Genomic DNA, 26,132 nt, shown 5'->3' on the forward strand with positions numbered 1-26,132 from the left:
ATAAGTAGAAAGCGAAACAATGTGAAATCAAAGTCCGGAACCAGAATGGGTTTGTCTTGCTTCTAGCTATTTCAAGTTATGAGATTAAAATATAAGAAAACATTATGTTTATTATTTCAGGTTTAATTTGTAGTTCATTAAGACAACAAAAGCAAGTGGACAACAGTGAATCTGCACTCAATACCTCATGGCTCTCTCTAACTAATATATTCTTAAAATATCTTGTAAAATGATGTTTGTCCAAGAGTCAGCGTTATTTACAAACTCCCAATTCGAACAGAATGATCAAGATTTCACTCCTGTAAGTCCCCAATAACATGACGTATTGGGGACCACCTCTCTAAAGTGAGAATTTAAGTAGGCAGATGAAACTTCCTTTTGTCTCAAACAGGTTATATATATCCATATAGAGAATTATGAGCCTAGTGAAACATGGGTTTTCACTTTTAAATATGCGGAATCCTATGTTAACTGATCTGAGATTGCTTCTTTTTTGCTACTTAACCAGAAGAAAGGTATTGTCGACCTGTGGCTGCTTGCACAGTTTCTCGAACACTAACATCATGGAATCTTGACTGTTATGCCATTTACTGATTTACTACCCCCCCACACACACATGCACACATACGTATGCATATGTGTATAGTATGGAGAGCCACACTTGCGTTGGCTTTGTTTAAGCGTCATATAAATTCTTTTCCAGCTAATATGCTTATGAATACATCGTTAATACTTTCTTTCAACTTTTAGATAATTGCAGGAATTTGCATACTCGTCTGGGTTGTAAACATTGGACACTTTCATGATCCTGCTCATGGTGGTATTATACGTGGTGCAATTCACTATTTCAAGGTTTGCTTCTCTTAGAGTGTCATGGCGGAATTAGATGGTCAATCCTTTCCCCTCTTGAGCTAAAGCAGCAGTACCATTGATTGCTTTTCTTTGTTTAGCATTTACTAATTTGGATATCTAGTTTGCTGTTCACCTGTTTATGTTAGTGTTGTGGCATGACAGAGGAATTTTTTTTTTTAGGCTGCATTGAACAGAAGTAAGTTTTTCCATAGGTATCCGGTCTTTATTCTTGCAACTAAGAGGAGGAGAGTTTTGAATGAATGACTGCCTACTTCTTGTGGGTTTCTCTTGCAGTTTATAAAATTTTATTTGAACATTTTTTTCAGTTTCTCTTCCGTGATGAGGAATGAGATTCAAAACATATAGTGATAATCTCGGCCATGGTTGTTGTAGAGTAGCATGACTGCAAGTGCTGGTACATGGATATCTCTACTGGGGTGATTATGCATGCATTCTGAGATGGACCTTTACCCTTGATTTGGCAACACTAGCTTTAAGAGGTTGCAGGTGATGGTTATAGGACGTCCCTGCTTGGGTGTTACAAAGACTTGAAACATATTTGGTTCACAAAAATGTGATGCACTTCCATTGATGCTAGGCTGCTATGCACTGGTAGCTTATCAGAGTTCACATTGAGGCCCTAAACCAGCAAAAAATATTTTTCTGCTTGTTCCTTCTTTGATTCAAAAGATTTTCCTTTTCCATTCGGGCTCAGACAGAGCAAGTTGATTCCATATAGTAGATAATCACATAAAATAATGTCTGACACTTTTGCTCCTTGCTTGATATACTAGCTTTGTACCTTTTCGATATTCACCAAGCTTCACTGGCCTTCGTATAAGACTAAAAAGTTTCCTAGCAATTTTATGCTCTGCTCCACTCAATATTTGAGGCTAATTTTTTTGTTTCACCTTCATCAACATTTTTTCAGTGTCACCCATAGAGCCCTTTTTACACTATTATCATTTAAGTTTAGATGTAACTTCGGGAATCATACCTGTAGTCATTGCTTTTTGATGTCTGTCTCGAGTGACTGGCCCATAGTATATAGTTGCTGACTTACTTCAATCATGTCTAAGTGCAAAATTTGGTTGTTGGAGTTTGAGTTGAACTGCACCATTTGATGAAGCTCTTAAACAGATTGCAGATTTGATGATGAAAGACGAGTACTATTTCAAAGTAGCCAAGTTTAAAACGAAGTTAATCTTCCCCAGCACAATTGTGAGACAAGATCTATCTACTCATAATGAGTACATGCCTGACTTAGTATCAAGTAAAAAAAAAAATCTCTACCTGTCCAAGATATGTGCCCAACTACTTGTTCGACTGGCTCAAAAGGGCCAGTCAAAAGGCAAAATGACGTCTTATAAATTAATGATACATGCATTAAGGGACAAAGAATACTCATAAAAGAAATAACATCATTCACTTAATAAGTTATATGCTTAAAAGCATGTAAAAAGGAGCAACAAAGGTAACAAAACATTGTCTAGCAGCAACGTATCCTGCCGAGACTCAAGTAGCAGATCAAAGGGGAAACCCAAAATAAAAAGGAATTCTCTAAAAGGGGCTAAGAAACCTATGAAACACACCCCCTGTAGTAGCTCCTCCAGTGAAAAAATAAGGAATAATCCCTCAGTATAATTGAGAAGGGATGGGTCGGCTAGCTGTTGGACCAGCTCTACCAAACCTGTACAAGGTCTAGTCTTGACCCACCCCAAAAAAAAACAGAAAATAAAAAACATAGAAATCTGAAAAAGAAATGAAAAGAATTGAAATAAGAACTTCCTCTAAAAACCTATCATGTATATGTACGCTGAATTGGTTCAACCAGTCCGATTTTGAGACTTTTTTTTCTCAACCCCCTTCTTTTCTTCTCTCTCTTTCTCACCTGTTTTCTCTCTCCTCCCACCTGTTTTCTCTTCTCCTCTTGATAATCATCTTCTCCACGTTAAGCTTGGTGGTTCAGGGATGATGAGGCTTGAATAACCACTACCAAAATAGGACTTTACTAATTTCCTACTTTGGGACTGGTTTAGCTCATCTCTCATACACACATATGCACACAAAAAAAGACACACACAAATGCACGTCATAGTGCAATGTTTTTCTTGTTAATTTCTTGGCAAGGTCTTGGTGAAGAATTGTTTTTCTGGGAAAAAACTTGGGAATGTTAAAAAAATTGAAAAAATATCCCAAGACCCTAAAACAATAAGTTCCTTTTTTTTTCCTTCCTTTCCCACACCGCTGCTCTTTAGTCCTCACATTCTGATGCTGTCATTTTTCAAGTTTTTTATTTCACAATTCTGCAGCGGCTTCTTTGCTTGTGCACGCAGGCAGCTCCTTCATGTGGCTGCTACTTTTTCTCATCCACTCAACGGACACCCTTAGGTTGCTGTTGCTGCTTCTTCATGGAGGAACTCCCTCTCACGCAACTAATGCTCTCTTGTTCTGCCCAGCCTCTTTTCTAAACGGAGCCCCTCATTACCCTAGTCACTTTTCAAAGCATTTCCTAAGTTACCCTCATTTATTTCTTCTTTACAGTTTTGCCATTAAAAAAAGAACTTAAAAGAACATGCCTGGTAGTTTTTAGCAAGAAAAAAGTGTTAAAGAAGGGGGTTTTCTTCACAGCAACTATGCACAAAATTGCACATTTCCTCTTTGGCCATGATAGCTTTGCAATAATTTGAGTGCAACAATGATGTTTCTCACTGTCTACAAATTCCTAAATTTATGATAAAATGGTGAACACAGTCATGTACAGGTTTCTTAGTTGCTGTTTGCTTTTCCATACTTTTCTAAATTCAGTAACCGTGATGCAACTTGTAGTGATGTTTATATTCATTACTTTTCCACTTTTTTATTGGGCTGAATATGCTACTTAATTTACAATTACTGTGCTGTTTTTTTTTTTACCATTCCATTTAGGCATCAGTTATACAAGATGCTACTCTTGCAAGCATCTAATTGGATTCTGTAATGCTTTTAACTTTCTTGTTTATGAATAGATTGCAGTGGCTCTTGCAGTTGCAGCAATTCCTGAAGGGCTGCCAGCCGTTGTAACAACGTGAGTTCTTTGGTTCTCATTCACTTCATTTCATCTGAATCTTTTTTGCTACTGGATAAGTTTGTACATAGAGATCTCTTTTCACGTACTAAATTGTGGTCAACATGAAACATTCGAAGTTCCATTTTACATTGTCACAATGCCAATATTTTAGATATCTTGCAGATGTAGAACTATATGTTGGCAACCGTGCTGTTGCCTAGAGGGTCTTGCTGTTCCCTACAAAGTACAAAGAGCGCTTGAGAGTTGACACATGATCCAGGGAGAGTCCTACAAGGCAAGAAAATCTTGTGCTTTGAACATGGTTCGTGGCGGGCCCCTATAGGCCCTCATTGGGGCATTTGTTGGAGGTCTCAAGGACGAGCTACGAATCAAAGTATAGGCGATGAAACCCTGGACATTGTTAGAATGCTTCGAAACAACTCGCGTGGTGGAGGAGAAATACCGACGACTGCACATCACCGGCAGAACTGGTCGGACGCCAGAATCGTCCAATGAGGTCCGATGAAAGCAGGAACTCCCCCTTTTGCAACGACTGGGACCAAGGCAGGCAACCTACCTCGACAGGTCGTCGTAAGACATCTGATGCCTGAATAAATAAGGGAAAAGTGACGCCAAGGCATTTGCTTCCATTGTGATCTCCCATGAGCACCTGGGCATAACTGCTGATGGCTACATATGTATTTGGCTGAGGAAGGGGAGGATCCTCCTGAGAAGAGGAAGAATCTCCCACTGTCGAAGATGTAAATCAGGCCCAAAGAGACAAATACTTCAAGAGCACCAGCCTTGAAGCTTCCACCAACAAGTCAAACTCGCAAGACCTCAAACAAGAGGTAAAGAAGAACATATATTAATCACAATAAGAGATACAAGAGTAGGCTAAAAAGCCATACTTAAACAATAGAGGAGTTGCCCTATTTATAGAGGAGAGGGCCAAGAGGAAGAAGTAGAAGGCAGTCCCAACGGCTAGAAATCTAGCCTCTGGGACTAGTCTCCCTTTAGGTAAAACAGAAAAAGGAGAGGGATAAAAGGGGAAAAACAGAAAAAACAGTAAAAGAAAAGATACATAAAGAAAGTAAAAATTACATAAGTGTCCTAAGTGCCCAAAAAATATAAAATATATATATACATATAAAACATATATTAGATGACTAATATATGTAATATATATATGTATACATTTGGGATACCTACACTCTAACAGAAGACACCACAATCTAGGCAGAAGAGGCACCGTCGGAGATCTCACTGCATGTGCTCGCTGGGGATGAGGTTCCCCAATTGATGAGGATTGAGGGGCGACTGCATGGCAGAAAGGTAAGTGTGTCGATCGACACTGGATCAATGCACAACTTCATTTGCGAGAAATCTGCCCGCACGTTGGGGTGCAGTGTGGAGGTGCAGCCCATCTTCGATGTGGTGGTAGGGGATGGCAGTACCCTCAAATGCAGGGGTAGATGCCACCAGGAAATACTTGAAATACAGGGTCACAGCTTCCCTGTCCAACTGTTCACATTTGCCATGGCTGGAGCCAACTTGGTCTTGGGCATCCAATGGCTGTGCGACATTGGAGAAGTGGTCTGGGATTTTATTGGCCTGAAGATGCAATTCCGTGGGCAGGAGAGGAGAGGTTAACACTAGCGGCAGCCCCAAGAAAGGTCTGCGAAGAAAAATCAGCCATGCGCCTATTCAAGGGACCTGCAGCTACTTTTCTGCTACTGTCAAAACAGGAGACCAGTTAACCTCGACCATAGCGGACAGACCTCTGTATCCCTGCCCTCAATGGCGTACTCCAGGAATTTCAGCAGGTTTTCTTACCACCCACAAGTTTGCCCCCTTGGCGACAACATGATCATCAGGTAGAATTGCAACAAGGGAAGGGACCTGTAAAATCCAGGCCTTACCGCTAGAGTCGAACACAGAAGGAAGCTATGGGACAACTCATGCAAGAGATGCTGGAATCAGGGGTCATTCAGCCAAGCAGGAGCCCTTTTGCGTCCCCCGCCTTGTTGGCCAAGAAGAAGGGCGGCAGTTGACGGTTTTGCGTCAACTACGCCCCTTGAACGCCATCACCATTAATGTCCGGTATCCCATCCCTATGGTGGAGGAACGATTCAATGAGCTGCAGGGAACACTCCTCTTCTCTAAACTAGATTTGCGCTCCGGTTTCCATCAAATAAGGGTAGCAGTGGAGGACATCCCCAAGACGACTTTCCATACTCACGATGGGCACTACGAGTTCACAGTCATGCCCTTCGACTTAACAAATGCACCCTTGACCTTTCAGTCACTGATGAATGACCTGTTCTGTCCCTACTTGTGATGCTTTGTCTTGGTGTTTTTGGACGATATCCTCATATACGACAGACCACATACAACACTTATGAGCTGTGATTAATGTTTTACATCAAAACTAGCTTCAGGCTAAGCCCTCTAAATGTTCATTCGGAATCAGGGAGATCTCATACCCAGGCGACGTGATCAATTAGGGAAGAGTTAGCATGGAAGGAGAAAAGGTTCAGGTGGTAAAGGAATGGAGGACACCCCAATCAGTAAGAGAACTGCGTGCCTTCTTGGGGCTCACCAGATATTATCGCAAGTTTGTCTGACAAAGAATGGAAAAGTTGTGTGGATTGAGAAGGCAGATCAAGCCTTCCAATGGCTGAAACAGGTTGTCACCGCCGCGCCTGTCTTACAATTACCCAACTTCCAGCAACCATTCACTGTGGAATCAGATGCATCAGGCCTAGGCGTAGATGCTGTCTTGAGCCAAAACAGCCACCCAATAGCCTACTTCAGTAAGGCCATGGGCGTCACCTTCAGCAGCAAGTCACCTACGAAAGGGAGTTGATTGCCATTGTCCTTGCAGTCCTCAAGTGGAAGCATTACTTCCTGGGACAGCGATTCGTTGTGCTGACAGATCATCAAAGCCTCAAGTATTGCCTGCAACAACTAGCGCTGACACCGGCATTGCAGAAATGGCCTCTCAAGTTAATAGGTTTCGACTTTGAGGTATACTTCCGTAAGGGAAAAGAAAATGCTGCAGCCGACAACCTATCCAGGTGAGTACCACCACCGATGCACAGTCTGCTAACTTTGTCTGAAGTGCAGTTTCAGCTGTGGGATCATATCCTACGAGCGCAACAAGAAAATATTTCGGTTCAGCAACTCAAGGAACAGTTAGCAGCCAACCGTCTCAAGTTATACAACTATGAATGGAAGTCCCCCTATTTGTATCATAGAGGATGCATTTATGTACCACCAGAAACACCCCTACCTCAAATGCTCTTGGAGCACTACTACAATGATAGAGTTGCTGGGCACGAAAGAGTGGAGGTCATCTATAGGAGGATGCGCCAAACTTTCTACTGGCCAGGGATGAAGCGATATGTCAGGGATTAAATCGTGCGGACCAAAGATGTCTACCAAAGGAATGAATACGAAACTGAGGCCAGCTGGACTGCTACAGCCTCTTCCCACACCCGAGTTCATATGGGAGGATATCTCCATGGATTTTGTGGAAGGATTACCCCTGTCAAGAGGCAACTATGTCATGATGGTTGTGGTAGACCGCTTCTCAAAATACACCTGTTTGTGGGTCTGTTTCATCCTTATACCACCAAGATTGGGGCCACTGCTTTCCACGAAACCATCGGGAAACTTCATGGAATGCCACAAACAATAACCAGTGACAGGGACCCCATCTTCCTCAACAACTTTTGGAAGGAGTATTTCCGCATGTAGGGCACAACGTTGTAGATGACTGCTGCCTATCACCCACAAACGGATGGGCAAATGGAGGTGGTAAACCGTTGTCTTGAAACATACTTACGATGTTTTGCAGGGCAGCGACCCCGACTATGGGTAGATCACTTATCATTGGGCAGAGTTTTCTTACAATACTAGTTGGCATTCATCCACCAGAACCATCCCTTTTGAAGTTGTCTATGGCAGGGTCCTTCCCAACGTTCGTTGCTATCAACTAGGGACTGCCAGGGAACAAGAAATTGTTACTCGACTAAGGTGTCGAGATGCAGTCCTTAAGGACTTAAAGGAGCACCTAGCAGCAGCTCGCAACCGAATGGCCCTCCAGTACAACAGCAGACATCGCGAGTAGCACTTTGAAGAAGGGAATTGGGTATACTTGCGCAGACCCACGTACCGTGCAGGGTTTCGCCTATCCAAAGGATACAATAAGCTGGCCCTTCATTAAATCGGACCTTATAAAATTATCAGGAAGATTGGAACTTTAGCCTATGAACTGCAGCTCTCTGAAGGAGGTAACATTCATCCTGTCTTCCACGTCTCAAACTGAACGTTTGTTCCCACCCACACAACGAGGATGCAATAGCCTCTCCTCCCATTGTTGAGGACCAGACCACACCTCAACCCTTCAGATGTCTGGGCATCCGCAAGAACAGCAACAACAATGGTTCCTGCATCGCTGAATGGCTAATGGAATGGAGTCACCACGAGGACATTCCAGCAACCTGGGAACCTGCGAAGGAGATTTCCAAGCGCTTTCCAAGTTTCACACCTTGAGGACAAGGTGTTTTCCGAATGGGGGGATTTTGTTAGGCGCAGAACCAACACTGCCTTACTCATGCCTATACGTTTTTAGTTTTGTTTTAGTTTTATTTTTGTTTCAGCACTCACAGAGAGTTCACTGGTCGGGTCTCAGTTAGATCATGTACTAAACCTACCCACTCGTGAACAGACACATATATATATACCTCTAAAGGGGAATTAAAACTCTAAGAAAATGCATGAGATTACTATCGTAGCTGGACTTTGTGTTAACTTATGTGTTTAAGGCTGAACTCTAACAAAGAGGAAGGTCGATAGCTGCTTGGTAGCTACCACATCAAGTTTAATTCCAATATCAGCCATCAACACTTTTAGCCCTATGTCACATGGGTGTGGGGTGCAGGTGCAGGATGCGGCAAGTTCCAAAAAAACTTCGGTGCGGGTGCGGCAAGACAATATTATATATATATATATATATATATATATATCAGGAAAATTTAAATAAAAGTTAACAAATAACCACTACAATAACATCAAGGATTAGATCATTAGAGTTTTAAGGGTTGTTCCATCAACTGATTCAATAATGACAAAAACAAAAAAATAAAATTCATCATTCTTGTCTTAATCTGTTCATCATTCTAATCTTCCTCCATCAATTTCTTGATTATCTTCCGTCCTTTCACTAAAATCAATATCATCAGCAAAATCATCATAAGGAATAACAAGATTAGCTAAATCCAGATTACCAGTCTGCAAGTTGCGCTTTCCATCAAAATCGAATTCTTCTGTGTCCACATCCCAATATTGAGATGATCCACAACTGCATTTAATTATAAGATGAAGATTAAAGAGTTGAAATATTGAATTAACAAGATAACATAAACAAATATAGAATCATAGATGTATCATACCTATATTCCTTATCTTTCTTGAAAGTAGATGCAAATTAGAGTGCACGTAAACGAGGTCTTCTGCACGCTTGCTAGTGAGTTTATTCCTCTTAATATTGTGCATATCAGATTATATGCTCCAATTCCTTTCGCAACATGACAATGTAACATGCTGGCTAAGTAATTTCAATGCCAATTTTTGGAGAGTTGGCATTTCTGATCCATATGTTGACCACCAATCATAAGGACTTAATTCTTCATCTTCTCTTGCTATGTCTACATCTCTAGATTCAAATCTTCCTGCATTGAACTTTTGAATATTCATAACTAGCTTTGTTTTTTAACATGCGGATCTAAATAAAGTCTGTCCATGCACAATATTCTATTCTTTGATATCTCATGATCTTGATTTGGAGGAACACGTCCAGGAGCTCCTTCTAGCCGTCTTTTTGATTAATACTTAGGATTTAAAGAATGAGCCATGTAGTGTAGGGGAGTATTGCTCTTATCTCCTCTTTTTACTAGTATTGAATGAATGCAATAAAAAAAGTTTGAATTATCGAGTACAATACATTTCTTTTCGTGCTTGAAAACTATAGACTGAATTTGCTCAATCATATTATCCCACATTTCCGAAACCTTATGAAGCATATGCTCATCCTTATCTACTTCCCTCAGCATGCACCAAATTGGTTCTGTGAACTCTAAAAAATATGTCAACCTACCTCACCATTTATCATCCTGACATCCACAATAATGTTCTTAATTTTTTGAGATTTAACTTCATCTTTAGCACGATATAAATTCCAATCTTTGTCAGCCACCTTATGAACTAATGCTTCCTTTACTCGTCAAAACCTTTTTACCATGACAATGATGGAGGCAAACCGTGTTTCAAATCTGAATAACTATAAAAGAGTGACAATGCATGTTGATGATTGACAATGAAATTTCTAAGATTCTTTGCATCTTTTTCCATGTCTTGAATCCATAAAAATAGTTCATGTCCTCGAGGATCTTGTTCTTCAATTGGTGGAGTATGTCCTTCAATGCCAAATTCAAGGTATGTACGACACATGGAGTCCAAAAGACATGAGAGACTCACTCATCAAGCTTAAGCCAACACTCTTACTGACAACAACATTATCTGTGATGATCTGCACTACCTTATCAGGACTAACCTCTTTGATGACTTCTATAAATAACCGCTTCAAATATTGAACATGTTTGTACTCCCCTGATGCATCAACTGTCTTCACAAATACTGGCTCATCACAAGCAATAGCAATGAAGTGAATTAGTGGATGCCTTTGAATGTCTGTCCACCCATCAGAAACAATTGATGTTCTAGTTCTATTCCATTTAAACTTTGTCATAGCCAATTTTTGTTCAACATCATTCTTTTTCATCTCGAAAAATTGATGTTCGTAACCTTTCTGAGCTTGGAGGTAAATATCCAACTAATTTGCTATTCGCAACTGCAAGCACAAACTTCTTCCAGTGGGGATTTCTAGCTACGTTGAAAGGAATGCAACTAGAATAGAAAAACATACCGGTTAGCTTATCTAACTCTGCTCTTCCACATGAATTAAAATATGCCTCTAAAGTATTCTCACGGGCCTTTCTTTTCTTATCAACAACCTTAAGAGACATGGTTCTATCACCACCGCCTGTTCTCTTGCATTGATTAGCAATCTCTTGTAACTTCTTATACTCTCTAAGTTTGTGTGCAGTTACATAATCGAATTCCAAAATTTGCTAACTTCAAGAGATGTGCTTTTAATCTTGTGTAAGATCCAATAAATGAACCCTCACAATATTTACACACAAAACGTACATTGCCACCGCTATGCTGCCTGCGGATGCATCTTTTGTGACAACCTGAATTCCTTTCCGCAATGGTTGCTCTTCGCTTGCATATGCACAACCAGGCTGTAATCTAGACCTTGATTGTGTAACATTATTTTCACTTGGTGAAGAAGATCCTATTGCTGGAGATTCTGGCTTACTAGTCTTTCCTTTCCCTTGTCAGCCATCAAGCAAATTTCACCTTCAAATTTCAAAACTGAAAAGTCAAATGATAATTGGTAAATTTAACATATGTATACAATCTAATCCACAAGATGCTGATCCACGAGCATTCATGATTAATTATATACAACAAATTACAATTATACTATAATACTATATACCATTCAAGCATCAAATCCACGAGCTGATCACAAAAAAAGGAAAATCTATCGCAAGCCAATATGATGACATAAAAACATTTAAGAATCCCAACCAAGCTCAGAAACGTAATGTAAGTTTCAAACATAAAAAATGTACAAATCAAAGAACAGAAAGATAGAAACAAAAATAAAAAATCAGCAAGGCACAACAAGAGGAAAATTTGTCGCTGACATGCTTATGAACAAAAATAAAAAATGCTACAAACAGAAAGATAGAAACAAAAATATAAAATATCATAGGAATCATCGGAAATCAGTTGGAGTCGCCGGAATGTTCAAAAGAACGAATCAACAGTAATTGGGGAAAATGGGTAAATCAGCAAGGGGCTTTTCAATTGAATGTTGGGACTGTCTAGTTGGGGCGTGGGGATGGGAAACCCGTCGTCTAACTAGTAGGTTGGCCAGAAAACAATGTGAAATCTAACAAAAATAGAGTGTGAAGGGCATCGGTTGATGAGGGAGTTGATTGCACCTACCTGAACCAAGCGAATGTCAAGGAAGTCCCGTGGCATAGAGGGATTGGACTAGTCAGGTAAGTGTCAAAAAATCGACCAAAGAAGACACTGGAAAGAAGATGATTTGCCGGTGAGTTTGAGGACACTGGAAAGAAGACGACTCGCGTGCGAATTTGAGGATGCTGAAAAGAAGACGATTTGTCGATGAGAACCATGATTCGTCGGTTGTTGGAAACGAGCTTCTCACGAAGCACAAGAGCAGTCAGTTGTCAAACAGCTAAAGGGCTTCATTGAAGCCCTAATACAAATGAGAGATTAAAGCCCTTGTTTGACAAGGGTTCATGATTTTCAAGTTAAAAATAAAATTGTTAAAAAGAGGACATATTTGTCCTCCATGTGTCCTGACCGCACCCGACTCGTCGTTGACCCAAGTCGGGTGTGGCTCCGACGCGCCATCTATTTCAACGGGTGCGGCAGACGTTACTGGACACGCGTTGACCATGTCCAGTGCTGTGTTGGGCCGCACCCATCCGCGCACCTGCACCCACTTTAGTGTGGTTGCAGCGACCTGTTAGGCAATCCGTGTGGCATGGTTTTGGCCACAATAATTCAGAAATTCCCATGGCTACAACACGGTACTCCTCCTAGTAGTTGCTTTCAGGATCCTCCACAGGTTTATACCTATTGAAATCAGACTCCCGCTGCTACTCCACCAATGCATCCTTAGGAAGTAAGCTTGCATGAAACTTGGATTTTGGTACTCCTTTGATGATCTTCCCATAGCTATTAGCAAAGGAACAAGACAATGTACATTGCGTCCTACTGATCATGCGTGTACTGATCATGTGAGTACTAGCCTCAATCAGTTTATTCATGCTATGACTGTTCACTCTCTTCCCCCAAGTTATCAGCAGGCTCTTATGGATCCAAAATGGAAACAAACGATGAAAGAGGAGATAGTTGTGTTTATGTCCAAAGCACATGGGAGTTGGTGGATCCACCACCTAATTGTGATGTTGTAGGGTCCAAGTGGATATTCACCATCAAGTATCACTCAAATGGGTCAGTTGGGTGATCTAAAACTCGTCTAGTAGCTAGGAGGTTTAGTCAAACATATGGGGTCAACTTCTTTGAGACTTTTTCACCAGTGGCTAGACTTGGGACCATCAGACATATCATCTCAGTTGCTTTGCAGCGCGAGCTGTCCAAGTATCAAATGGATGTGAAAAATGCATTCTTAGTGGAAATCAATCTAAGACTGTCTATATGCAGCCATCACCTGACTTTAAAAGTCAGGGAGAGTGCCAAGGTATGTTGGCCTAAAAAGGCTATCTATCAACTCAAGTAGAGCCCTCGTGCTTGGCTTCATAAACTGTTTGAGGTTCTATCGAAATTTGGGCTTTAGAGGTGACCATTGGATCATTCTCTTTTTGTCAGAAGAGGATCTTCAAGTATGGTTATTTTAGTTGTGTGTGTGGATGATATTATCTTTACAATAGATTTGTACTACAAAGAAGTTCCTTAACACTTTGTAACAAAAGATCTTGGTTAGTTGAGTTATTTACTTGGCATTGAGGTAGCCAGAAGTAATAAAGGTATTGTTCTATCACAAATGAAGTATGTGTAAGATTTGTTGTAGGAGACAAGAACTCTTGGAGCACATGCTGCTAATATGCCTCTGAATCCTTGTTTACACTTCTGTGAAGATCAATATGAAGCTGTAGCCTCACAGTCATATAGATATCTCATTGGAAAATTGTTATATGTCACCATTACTTGACTAGACATAGGTTTTGTAGTGGAACGTCTGAGCCAATTTATGGAGAAACCAAGGAAGATACATTGAGAGGCAGCCTTGATGGTTCTTAGGTATTTAAAGTCATCTCTAGGTAAAGGGTTGTGGTTTAAAAAGGGTTCAACCTTTGAAGTTGAAGTATTTAGTGATGCTGATTATGCCGGCTCAGTGGAAGATAGGAAGTTTACTACAGGTTTCTGCATCTTTGTGGGAAGCAAGCTTATGTCCTAGAGAAACAAAAAGCAGAATGTGGTGGCTATAACTAGTGATGAATCCAAGTACAGGGCTATGGTCCAAACCATTGCAGAAATGACCGGACTTCGACCTATGCTCACTAATTTGGGTATCTTTGTCTCACTTCTAATGAAAATGTATTGTGATAACAAAGCAACCATGTACATAGCTAACAGCCCTGTATTTCACGAGAGGATGAAGCATATTGAGGTTAATTGTCACTTCATCAGGAACTTGGTGCAAGAAGTAGTTATATCTACAGTGCACGTACCTTCAGAGAACCAGGCAATAGACCTACTCACTGAGGCGCTTCCTACTGGCGAGTTTACTAGAGGTTGTTTGTGGGGTGGGGGGGGGGGGGGTGGGTGGTTGTGTGTGTGTGTTAGAAAATTATGTTGTTGGGCTTAGGTAGCTCTATGAAATTTGAAGTCCTATTTTTACATTTTACCTTTGGTATGGGCTTTTGGTGTAATTTTCTTTTTTGCCAACCTCTAGTCTCTTTTAATTAGAGATTTGGGTTAATGAAGTGTATCTTTTTTTATCTCTCCAAAAACGTAATCGGCAACACACCTGAACTGGGCCTGCATTTGCACGGCACTGACATGGTTTCAGCAACTTGTTAGCTTAGTTGTCAACAGCATGCCTAGGCACCCCCCTCTAGGTTGGGCCACATAGGCACCTAAGTTAGAGAAATGTTTTAATAATTTTCTCCTAGGTTCTTCTTCTTCGTCTACTTTTACCTTTTCTCTATATTTTCTTCCTGCTTTTTCTATTTCTCTTCTTGTTTTTCTTCTCCTTGTCATTTTCCCTCTTCCTCCTCCTGGTTCTTTTCTCTTTCATATACTGTTGCTGGCGTGTCCAGGTGCTGCCTAGGCCTTCCTGGAGGGCAACTAAATATTCCCAAAAAAAATTCTTTTGACATTACAAAGGATTTCAATCTAGTTCTGTGTTCCAGCGTGATTCCCTTTTCTTACTTCCTTTGAATATTAGCCAAAATCAGTCTTCATAATTCTTAATCTGCTGGTTTTGTATCAAATTCATGATTGCTGCAACTTAAGGCAAAATGCTGAAGATACACAGTTTACTTGACTGCATATCAGATAAAAATGAAAACTGTCTATTTACCTAATATTTTTTTCATTTAAATTGGACTTTTACGTGACATGGGATTGTGTGTTGTCTATGTGCATTCAACTTCAAACTTCAAACTCTGTGTGTGTGTGCATATATATGTATATATACTCAATGCTGCTGTATGTCAGATAGTTGCCGGATGGTCAAAATTTAAAAATTTGTTAGTAACAAGGCCATAAATCATTGCTAAAGCAACCATAAACTGTTACCGATCATAGACCATAGCTAATAGCCTAATACCAATTTAGTGGCTTTTTTAATAATAAGTTTTTAAATTTTAACCATCCGGCAACATCCAATGCACAACAAGCATTGAACTCCAATATATATATATATATATATATATATATAAAATATAATATAATATAATAAAATATTATATACTATGATATTATATTATATGCACATATTGAAAGAGAGCAATGAAAAATGAAAATTGTCAGAACGATTGTGAGCTTTGTCAAAGTGGATAAGGTGACTCATTTCCTGCCACCTAAAAGTACCTTTTGTGGATAAGTAAGTGGCAGTTATTAATTTTACTTCCATAAAACACTTTGAGGTGGAAATATGCAGAGCATCCGATTCATGTGATTAAACATCCCACAATGATCCTAACAAGTTCTCATATTTCCTGGTTCTTATATTTCAGTCACTTCTATATGCCTGTGTGCATATATGACAGAGAAAGAGATGATTTTTGTCTTGATGGATCTTGTATTGATCCAAGCATGTATCTGTGCCTTTAGATACATATATCGATTTACTTGACAGGCCTTTATGCATGCATGAGTCTATCAAGTGGCCTGGTTTTTCAGATTTGTACAAAGTGATATATGAAAATGTAATAGGAGAATCCAATTTTGTTTTCATACATCAACACAAATCTCTCTAATGCACATCATATTCCTAAAATGGCAAAAACCAAGTGTACTTGGACCATTCCTTTGGAGGAACTTTTATAGGTTTTCTGAAATATTGGAAAACTGCGAACACTTTGACCATTCATGATTCATAATGTTGGCAAGCTCCCATGGTTGATCTGACATTTTGAAAAAAGTAAAGTGCAGTATTATAAATGTGACTATAATAGCCACTAAAGAAGAATATGATAGAAAAAGGCACTAAGACCACTTGAAAGTATGTCAATCTTATTGAATGAATGCCAAATGGCTGTGTAAAACAGCATACTTTGTACAAGAGGCAGCCCAAGAATATATACAAGCAATAAGAGTGAAGAGAGAAGGAAGAGAGGGCTGTTCTAGCCGTTGGAGGTTCCAACGGCTCATTATGAGCCGTTGGAACTCCCAACGGCTAGAACAAAGGGGAAACAAAAAACAAAGAAAAAGAAAAAGAAAAATAAAAGAAAAGGAAAAATAAAAGAAAAGAAAAAGAAAAGGAAAAATAAAAGAAAGAATAAAATACATAAAAAGAAAAATAAAATGTAAAAAATGTAGAACCTAACCTAGCTATGATATCAACAGGATATCTTATTTCCTAACGCCCCCGCTTAAACTTACGGTGCTAATACCGAAAGTTTATCTAAAAGAAAGTTGAATCTGGGAGAACATAGAGGCTTCGTGAAGAAATCAGCCAGCTGGAACTCGGAGGAGACATATGGAAGTTTGATGGTCTTCTTCAAAAATTCTTCACGAACATAGTGACAATCCATCTTTATATGCTTTGTTCGTTCATGAAATGTTTGATTCTTGGCAATGTAGATATAACTCTTGTTGTCGCAGCACAAATCAGTGGGTTCTTCTATTCTTGTTCCCATATCATGAAGCATTTGACGAAACCAGACAATTTCCATAGTTGTAGAAGCCATAACTCGATATTCAGCTTCAGTAGAGGACAAAGAGACTTTCTGTTGTTTCTTGCACTTCCATGAGATGAATGATTCCCCTAAAAAAACACAAAAACCAGTAGTTGAGTGTCTATCATTTGGATCTCCTCCCCAATCAGCATTGGTATAAGCAATCAAGTTTAAGGGGGAAGAGGAAGACATAAATACTCCCTTATTTATTGTTCCCTTAATGTATTTAATGAAACGAAGAACAACTCCCATATGAACGGTTGATGGAGCATGTTGAAATTAACTCACAGTATGAACTGTATGAGCAATGTCAGGCCGAGTGATGCTAAGATACATTAAGGAACCCACAAGCTGTCGGTAAGGAGCGAGATTGGTAATTGGAACTCCATCATCAATCTTCATTTTTTTTCCTACTGCTTCAGGAGTTTCTGTGACCTTATCATCTGTTATGTCTGATTTAACAATGATCTCTGCAACAAACTTAGTTTGTGACAAAAAATATCTTCTAGTGGAATATGCAACCTCAATACCCAAGAAATATGTTAGAAAACCTAAATCTTTCATTTCAAAAGTTTTTTGTAACAATTTATTACATTCTCTAATACCTTTCTTATCACTACCTGTAATGATCATGTCGTCAACATACAGTAGGAGGATTATGATACCTGCATTAGTATACTTAACAAACAGGGCAGTGTTAGTTAAACATGAATGAAATCCATAATCAGAAATAACAAAGTAAAAATGGTCAAACCAAGCTTTAGGAGCTTGTTTGAGGCCATAAAGAGCCTCCTTAAGTTTAAGAACCTTTCCTTGAGGAACTGACAACCCTGATGGTACTTCCATATAAACTTCTTCCATAAGATCTCTATTTAAAAAGACATTTTTAATGTCCATTTGGTAGATATTCTAGTTTTTAATAGATGCTAAAGCAATAAGGGTCCTAACAATAGTCATTCTAGCTACAGGAGCAAAGGTTTCCTCATAGTCAATACCATATTCTTGAGTCTAACCTTTGGCAACAAGCATTGCTTTATATCTTGTTAGAGATCCATCACTTCTAGTCTTCACCTTATAAACGCACTTGCATCCAATAGTCTTTTTTCCTATAGGTAAGTCTTTTATTTCCCAAGTTTGGGCTTTTCTCAAGGCATCTAATTCTTCTAACATGGCATTCTTCCACTCAATATATTTGGAGGCTTCATTAAAAGTAGAAGATTAAAAGTGAGAGTGAATGACATTAATTCTAGTTCTATGAGTTGGGATGAAAGTTTCATATGACACAAACCTATTGGGTTGTCTTACATTTCTAGTAGATCTTCTAAGGTTTTCTTCACTTTGTGGAGTTGGTTGGAGATCAATAGTCTCATGATGTTCTCCTTCATCAACATCTTGTTGTCGATTTCTTCTATGATATGTGATTATATCCTTGGCTACTCCATTATCATTATCATGAGTGTTACTATCAACAACATCATGCATTTCATCATCACATTGAGAGAGATACTTAAATAAAAAGGAATAATCATTGTTGTGTTGTGATTTTATACAAGTTTTGAATCCATTTTCATCTTCATAAAACTTTACATTTCTTGAAACTATGATCTTATCTTTGACTGGATCATAACATTTGTAGCCTTTTTGTGTTTCAGAATAACCAATGAAAACACACTCAATGACCTTTGAACTTAGTTTATCAGCCTTGTCATTAAGAACAAAACATTTACAACAAAGAACACGAAGCCTTTTGAAATCAGGTTCATATTTGACTAATTTTTCAAAAGGGGTTGTATTGTTTAAAGCTTTTGAAGACATTCTATTTATGAGATATACATACGCTAGGGCTGTTTTGGCCCAAAAGTTTTTAGGCATATCTTTTGCAATAAGAAGAGTTCTAGTTGTTTCAATTATGTGCCTATGTTTTCTTTCAGAAAGTCCATTTTGTTGAGGTGTTCTTGGACAAGATTTTTGATGGACTATTCCATAATTTTCTAAATATCTTTTGAACTCATTTGAAATGTATTCGCCTCCAGAATCAATCCTTAGGATTTTTAATTTAGCATTAAACTATGTTTGTACTAAGTTGTGAAAATTTTTGGACATGTCAAAAACCTCAGATTTGTATCTTAAGAAATATATCCAACAATATCTAGTGAAATCATCAACAAATATCACATAATACGATAGCCATCCTTTTGACATGATAGGAGAGGGTCTCCACACATCAGAATGAAAGTTCAAAAGGAAAAGAGGAAAAGAAGCTCCTTTGTCCAAAAGATAAGGATTTTATTTTTCCATGTATACAATCATTACATTTGAAATTCTCAATACAAACGTCCTTGGCAGGATTCTTCATAGACAATTTTCTAATGTTTGGATGACCTAATCTTTGATGCCAAACATTGATATCCACATTTTTCACATAGTGACAAAACTTTTCTTTGGGGATGCATAAATTGTCCATGTAGTAAAGGTCCCCTTTCTAAAACCTTCTCCAATCAATCTCCCGGTTTGGTGATCCTGCACCAAACATTTATTTGATGAGAAAACGATGTCAAAACCAAGATCTGAAATTTGAGATACAGAAAGTAAGTTAAAATTAAGTGTAGGGACATAACTAACTTTTGGAACAAAAAACTTTTGTTTTCCAAATTCTTTTTCAAAATCCCCGATCCCCTTAACATTCAAAGATGTTCCATCAGCAGTAACTACATTAGATTCTTTTCTTGCTTGTTCAAAATTGGTCAAAGATGATATATTTGATGTCATATGAAAAGATGCACCGGAATCTAAAAGCCAAGGAAACATATCAGCAGTGTTGGAGGTAGATGCCGTTGTTGCTAGTGCTCCGGGATTCGACTCCTTGATCATAGGTTGAAGCACCGACATGATTTGATTCAACGTTGTGGAGATTGAAGAAAGGTCACATCCTTCATTTGCAACCTTCCTTTGGTCAAATTGTCTATTGTTGTACCATGTGAATATGAAGTTCCACTTCCACGGTTGTGTTGCCCTCCTTGAGGATATGAAGCTCCTCCTTTGAAAAGATTTTCTTCAAGTTTCGTGGTTGTACTTCATTGTTATTCAACTTTGGAGAACTAGGTCTAATGCTATGTCACATAGGTACGGGTACGGGTGCCGGTGCCGGTGCTGGTACGGGTATGGACCATTTTTAAAAAACTTGGGTACGGGGGTATGACCGTACACACACATGCACATATTCATATATATGTCAAAAATTTTCAAACAAAATAACATATTTGCACATATATATATCAAAAATTACAAACAGAATAACATATTCATAAATCATAATCCAAAATTTATCAGTCTTGATTCTCATTCTCCTCAGTCTCATAATTAACATTCAAAATACATCAACTTTGTTGATTTTCATTCTCCTCACTCGATGATTGGACGGAGAACGTGTCAGAGTACCTTTAAAGTGAATCTGATACGTATAAAAACGGCTTATATATTATGTTTATTATATATATAATCCTTAGGCGAGGCCAAATTGATCGCGTCTCCTTTCAGGAAGCCAAATGTCTGCTGCATGAGAGCAAAACGGAACCTCTGTCTCGTTCTCGTTCTCTCTTGGAGTCTTCTGATCGTGTTCTTGTTATTATCCATTTTCCCGGTGAGTCCCTGTTTTCCCAGCAATTCACTACCCATATTTTGGCGATCATTTGATCGATCACATCGTCGGCCAAGTGGTGGTCCGGCTCTGTGAAGGGACAACGACGAATGCGCTTGTCCCGTGGCTCTTTAGAGTTTGGAGTTCCATATGCAAATCCTTTGATTGAGGTTTTCGTGCTGATCGCCGGTGTAATCCATCGTGAGGCGCGGGCGTGACACCAGAGACAGCACAGGGAGACACAGAGACAGAGAAGGTCGATCGAAAGGTGAGAGAGGCGACTTCAGTGTGAGGGTTTCGAGCAGTAGGAGAGGGAGACAGCGAGTGTGCAGGAGAGTGAGGCCGTCGTCGTCGATGGAAAAGGCAGGGGTGGAGCCGATGAAAATGAAAAGAAAAAAGAAAAAAAAGTACCGTGACAGTCGCCTCCTACCGTCTGCTGTCGCCGGTCGCCGCTGTCGTCGCCAGTCGCCACTGTTGTCGCTCGGTGAGAGGTAAGAACAGACGAACGAAAACTTTAAGTTTTAAGGGTTTCGTTTCTTTTTGTTTAACGTCAAAATGGTTTTAAAAGTTAAAATCAAATAATCGTTAAAAATAGAAACGGACGGATTTGGACTCAGTCAAATTTGATCGTGTCCAAAAATGGTTGAATACGGCCTCCGGTGCGTTGACCGTACCCGGTACGGTCAACGCGCACCATCGGCGTACTCAAGCCCGTACCGGTACCGGTGTCATACCGGTACCGGACGGGTACTTCACCTTAACAGGCGTACCCGTGTATCATAGGTCTAATGTGACCCGGTTCATTCTAGTTTCTTCACCGCTTAACTTCGTAAGAAGTTCATGAATGGGTAGAGGAGAGGCTAAGAAAGTAGGGCTGACCTAATTTGTTCAAATTCGGGTCGTAGGCCTTGAAGAAATTGAAAAAACCTAAATTCATCGACTTCTTCTCTTCTAAGCTCATGACATTTACAATCCAATCCTAGTTTGTTAGTAAGTTGATCCAACTCATTCCATACACTAGAAATTTCCATAAAATAATCTCTAACATTATTCTCACCTTGCTTGATACTTTGGGCTTTTTGAATCAAGAGATATTTACGGGCCATATCTTTTTGGGTAAACATTCCCTTGAGATATTCTCAAACTTCACTTGCTCTTTCATAATACATGAGATTTTGGGCAATTCTAGGTTCTATACTTCCGTAAATCCATTCTTTAATTCTAGAGTTTTTGGCCTCCCAATCATCTAATTTTTTGTAGCATTCATCCATGACATTTTGTCTCTCATCTTCATTCAAGTCTTTCTCAACTCAATTTTCAATTTTGGTCAACTTGAGAGAAGGAGGGATAGACGTACCTCTTATGAAACCCCATAAATATTTCCCTTTGATATGCATCTCCAAGCATTTTGCCCATAGAGTGTAGTTGGTTCCATCAAGCTTGTACGAAGCATGATAACTTCCTCCTTCGATCGAGATTTTGGAGTCCTCCATAAGAGCAAGATTTTAAGTAACAATCTCCAAGAGAAACAAAGAGGAAGTCCTTTTAGAAATTTCACCAAACAGTTGGTGAGCAGCAGTAAGAAAGTCTTCAAGAAATGACGATCAGCAACAATGGCCTCGTCTGAAATTTTTCTTCAACAGTCCAGTAACATAAACAGCAAAAAGCAGCTTCTAAAAGCTCTCCAACATGCAGCCCAACCTGTCTCTGATACCATATAAATGTGACTATAATAGTCACTAAAGAAGAATATGATAGAAAAAGACACTAAGGCCACTTGAAAATATATCAATCTTATTGAATGAATGCCAAATGGCTGTGTAAAACAGCATACTTTGTACAAGAGGCAGCCCAAGAATATATACAAGCAATAAGAGTGAAGGAGAGAAGGAAGAGAGGGCTGTTCTAGCCGTTGGAGGTTCCAACGGCTCATAAAGGAGCCGTTGGAACTCCCACCGGGTAGAACAAAGGGGAAACAAAAAACAAAGAAAAAAAAAGAAAAATAAAAGAAAAGAAAAAGAAAAGGAAAAATAAAAGAAAGAATAAAATACATAAAAAGAAAAATAAAATTGTAAAATATGCAGAACCTAACCTAGCTATGATATCAGCAAGATATCTTATTTCCTAACAAGTATATCTGCATGAGATGAGAAATGTTTTGTGGTCCTTATTGTGCAAAACATGCAATAGGTAACATGTCCCTCATGAAGATGCCAACTTTTCCAACATCAGCTGCCTTCAATCCTAGCATGTTAATGCAACTAGCAGTATTTGGTAATGTTTAGATTATGAGTTCTCTGTGTTCATCTGTCAAATAGAAACACAATGGGATCTAAAAGAATACTTATCCACAGAGAAAGGATCCTCAATCACACTTAATGCAAAAAAAGACAAGCAAAAGAAAACTGACGCTGGGGAAACAGTTTTTATGTAATTGAAATTCTTGTAAGGCAAATCAAACTTACATAACAAGCACCTCAAAATACAAAGGTTGATGATCGTTACTTTTCTTCCTTTTTTTTTAATATTATTTAATTATTTTATCTGTAGCATGTCATTTGTGGACTGAAACTATGCATGTTGATCTTAAATCTTGCTATGTTGATTAATAATTTCTTATGCTCTTGCTTTTTCTTTTTCCTTTTGAATTTTCTGTTGTGGAATTTGGTGGTTGGGTTGTTGATTTGGTGCCAAATTTGTTCAGGTGCTTGGCTCTTGGCACAAAACGTATGGCTCGACTAAATGCAATTGTGAGATCATTGCCATCTGTTGAGACATTAGGTTGTACAACTGTAATCTGCACTGACAAAACTGGTACTCTTACAACAAACATGATGTCTGTATCGAAGGTGAGCAATTATGGTGTTCATACATGCTTAAAATTCTATTTTCTATGCGTTGCTCCTTTTCTGATAATGGTGGGGGATGCCCCTTAGGGGTTGGTGAGAGGGGCAGATGCATGAATTCTTCTTATATGCCAAGGTCCTTCTTGTGGAACAAAAGCATGGTTTTCCTTGTGTGCTCGAAAGAAAAAAGTATTTTAGGGATTCTGGTGTCTTCAAGATGGCATTAGAATGGTTTGGCTGCCTCATTTGTCATCCAAAAATGTTAGTCTCCGTAATTTTCAAATGACATTATTTTTTTTCATTGTAGCAATTAAGATCCTCTGTCACATGGGCACTCCTGGAAGAGCACCATACCTATGTCGACATAGATGGGCATGGATGCAGCTTGGACATATTTAAAATTTTAATTGCTTTTAATATGATTTCTTGTTGCCAAAGTCTACATAGGAAGTCGGCAACTTGTCTCCATATAATTGGGCTGGAAGAGGATCATATAGTATGTAAAATGTATATTTTCAAGGATATAATACCATAAATATACCAGAACACTGATTCTTTTTGCCATACATATGGTGCAAAAATTTAGGAAGGGGCAGATATCTCTAAGGTGAGATAATTTAAATTAAACAGAAAAGTGAATTTTATTGGCACCTAAAGTGGCATATATATAGAAGAGGAGTTGGGAAAGTATGGGTTTATACTTTATATATAACATAGACATGTACACACACACATATGTGTGTGTTTTTATACATATATATATATATATATATATATATATATATATATATATATATATATATATATATATATATATATATATTATAACATAGATATATACATATTTATTTTGTATAAATAGATAAATATATGAAGAAACATAAACATATCAATATTGTATCATTTATACATATACACAGGGCTATGCATATGTTTTGACAGTTTAGTAGTTGCTATTTGATAAGTCTTGGTGACAATATATGATGGTCTGATCTTTGTAATTGTTAAGCTCAGGAATTTTGTATCAACGTTGTTCTGGCCTCAGCATGTATTTAGGTTTTCAACTAGCATGGAGAACAATGTTATAACAATCTGGAAAATAGTGACTTGTTCTAGAAACTTCAGTTTGTTCCTTAAAATGAAATGATTCTATTTCATGATTTACTTTGGATTGAGCCTCTGTGTGACTGAGATGATTCAAGATCACATCTTTCCTAAATTATAGTTATTGTGCATAGTTTTTAACTCATGCAGAACCCGTGGAATGAAAATCATTGAAAACCTTCTTTATTAGTCTAATTTGGTTAATAAATGGACGGGATTACATATTATCAAAATAAAAAAAAATGCTATGTGGTATCTTGCATTTTCATGGATGAAAACTTTTGTGTAGTTTCGGAAATTATTCCATTGTTCGTGTACCTTTCCATAGTTGGAAATTAAAAATATTACAGTTTTCTCATGGTGATTTAGGTGTGCGTTGTGGACTCCGTGCATCGAGGTCCTGTTTCCTTGGAGTACAGTGTGACTGGAACTACATATGCTCCTGAAGGTATCATCATGGATTTGGGAGGAGTGCAGGTAATCACCATTTTTCTTGGGTGTGCTTGATAATCTTAGGTCCTTGATCCATAGATTTGAGATAGAAGCATCTTCTGGCTTGGCATCAGGTAGGAGTGATATCAAAATCTAAATTTCAGTGCTAAGAATCTGGTGGACATTGAGATCAATGGTTATGTAAGATACAACAACAAGAAGATCAGATTTACGATCCAGCCGTGGGGTTCTGATCTAGATCTCATATCTGACTGGATATCTCAGATATCGATCTTAGGGATTCAGATGCTTCCTTAAAGTTTGGACACGGGGGTCTTGGCGTTAGCTCTTCAGAACCTTTGCAATTGTTAGCTATCCTTGTTGAAATTGATATTAGAGCAAATTATGATGTTATTACTATAACTTTGTTGTCTAGGTAAAATTGTTTTTACAGCAACATGGGAGTTTGAGAACCTCTCTCTCTCTCATATAAATTAGAATGTCTTCTTTCTCACAAAAAGCTTTGAATTAAATAAATTGAAAACAATAAAAAATAGCAAAAAGTATGAACTTTGATGTTATATTATTTTTTTTTACAAAAATCGATAGAAACCTTGAAACATTTCAAACATGTTAAAATTTATTTTCTTAAAAAATCCGCAAAAATATTGCAACAACGACATGGTACTTTGACAGTATTTTCAAAATATTGCAATTTTGCATGTTATTTTGTTTTTTTATCTCACAGGAGATTGTTTTAGTCAAGCTGATGATATTTTGCTTTGAACTTTCTCCTCTGAAAAAGGAACAGCCTGTTTGACAAGTGGGTCTGTCTTTAACACAATATTTTGAAAAAACGGTGATATTTGTGTATGTGTGTGTGTATGTCTATATATATATATATAAAGTAGTTGGTTGGTCGTAGACATTTAATATCCCAGACAAATCCAAAGATCTAAGGATGCATACCTTGAAGTGTTTTTGACTTAACTGAAACACAAATGCATATCTTATTTTTTTGTGGGTCCAATCTGAAGATTGACCATCAAGTTTTCAGTGTAATATGAGCTGTTCTTTTTTTTGTTTGCTTAAAAGACGATGGAGCATAAAGT

The 26,132-nt window shown here is 38.4% G+C and overlaps 1 protein-coding gene across 2 annotated transcripts in view; it reads left to right on the forward strand.

The window, feature by feature from the left end:
• Nucleotides 1-26,132, forward strand: part of LOC116253577 (calcium-transporting ATPase 3, endoplasmic reticulum-type) — a 116,845-nt gene that overhangs the window by 19,004 nt on the left and 71,709 nt on the right. For both annotated transcript variants that reach the window (XR_004172491.2, XM_031628476.2), the window contains exons 13-16: nucleotides 751-852; nucleotides 3,861-3,919; nucleotides 23,343-23,487; nucleotides 24,958-25,065. Coding sequence is in view for 1 of the 2 variants with exons in the window: in XM_031628476.2 (XP_031484336.1) it covers nucleotides 751-852; nucleotides 3,861-3,919; nucleotides 23,343-23,487; nucleotides 24,958-25,065 (414 nt within the window). In the remaining variant the exon portion in view is untranslated. The remainder of the gene's footprint in view (nucleotides 1-750; nucleotides 853-3,860; nucleotides 3,920-23,342; nucleotides 23,488-24,957; nucleotides 25,066-26,132) is intronic.

Source organism: Nymphaea colorata, chromosome 4 (genome assembly GCF_008831285.2).
Source record: "Nymphaea colorata isolate Beijing-Zhang1983 chromosome 4, ASM883128v2, whole genome shotgun sequence".
Classification (NCBI taxonomy): Eukaryota; Viridiplantae; Streptophyta; class Magnoliopsida; order Nymphaeales; family Nymphaeaceae; genus Nymphaea; species Nymphaea colorata.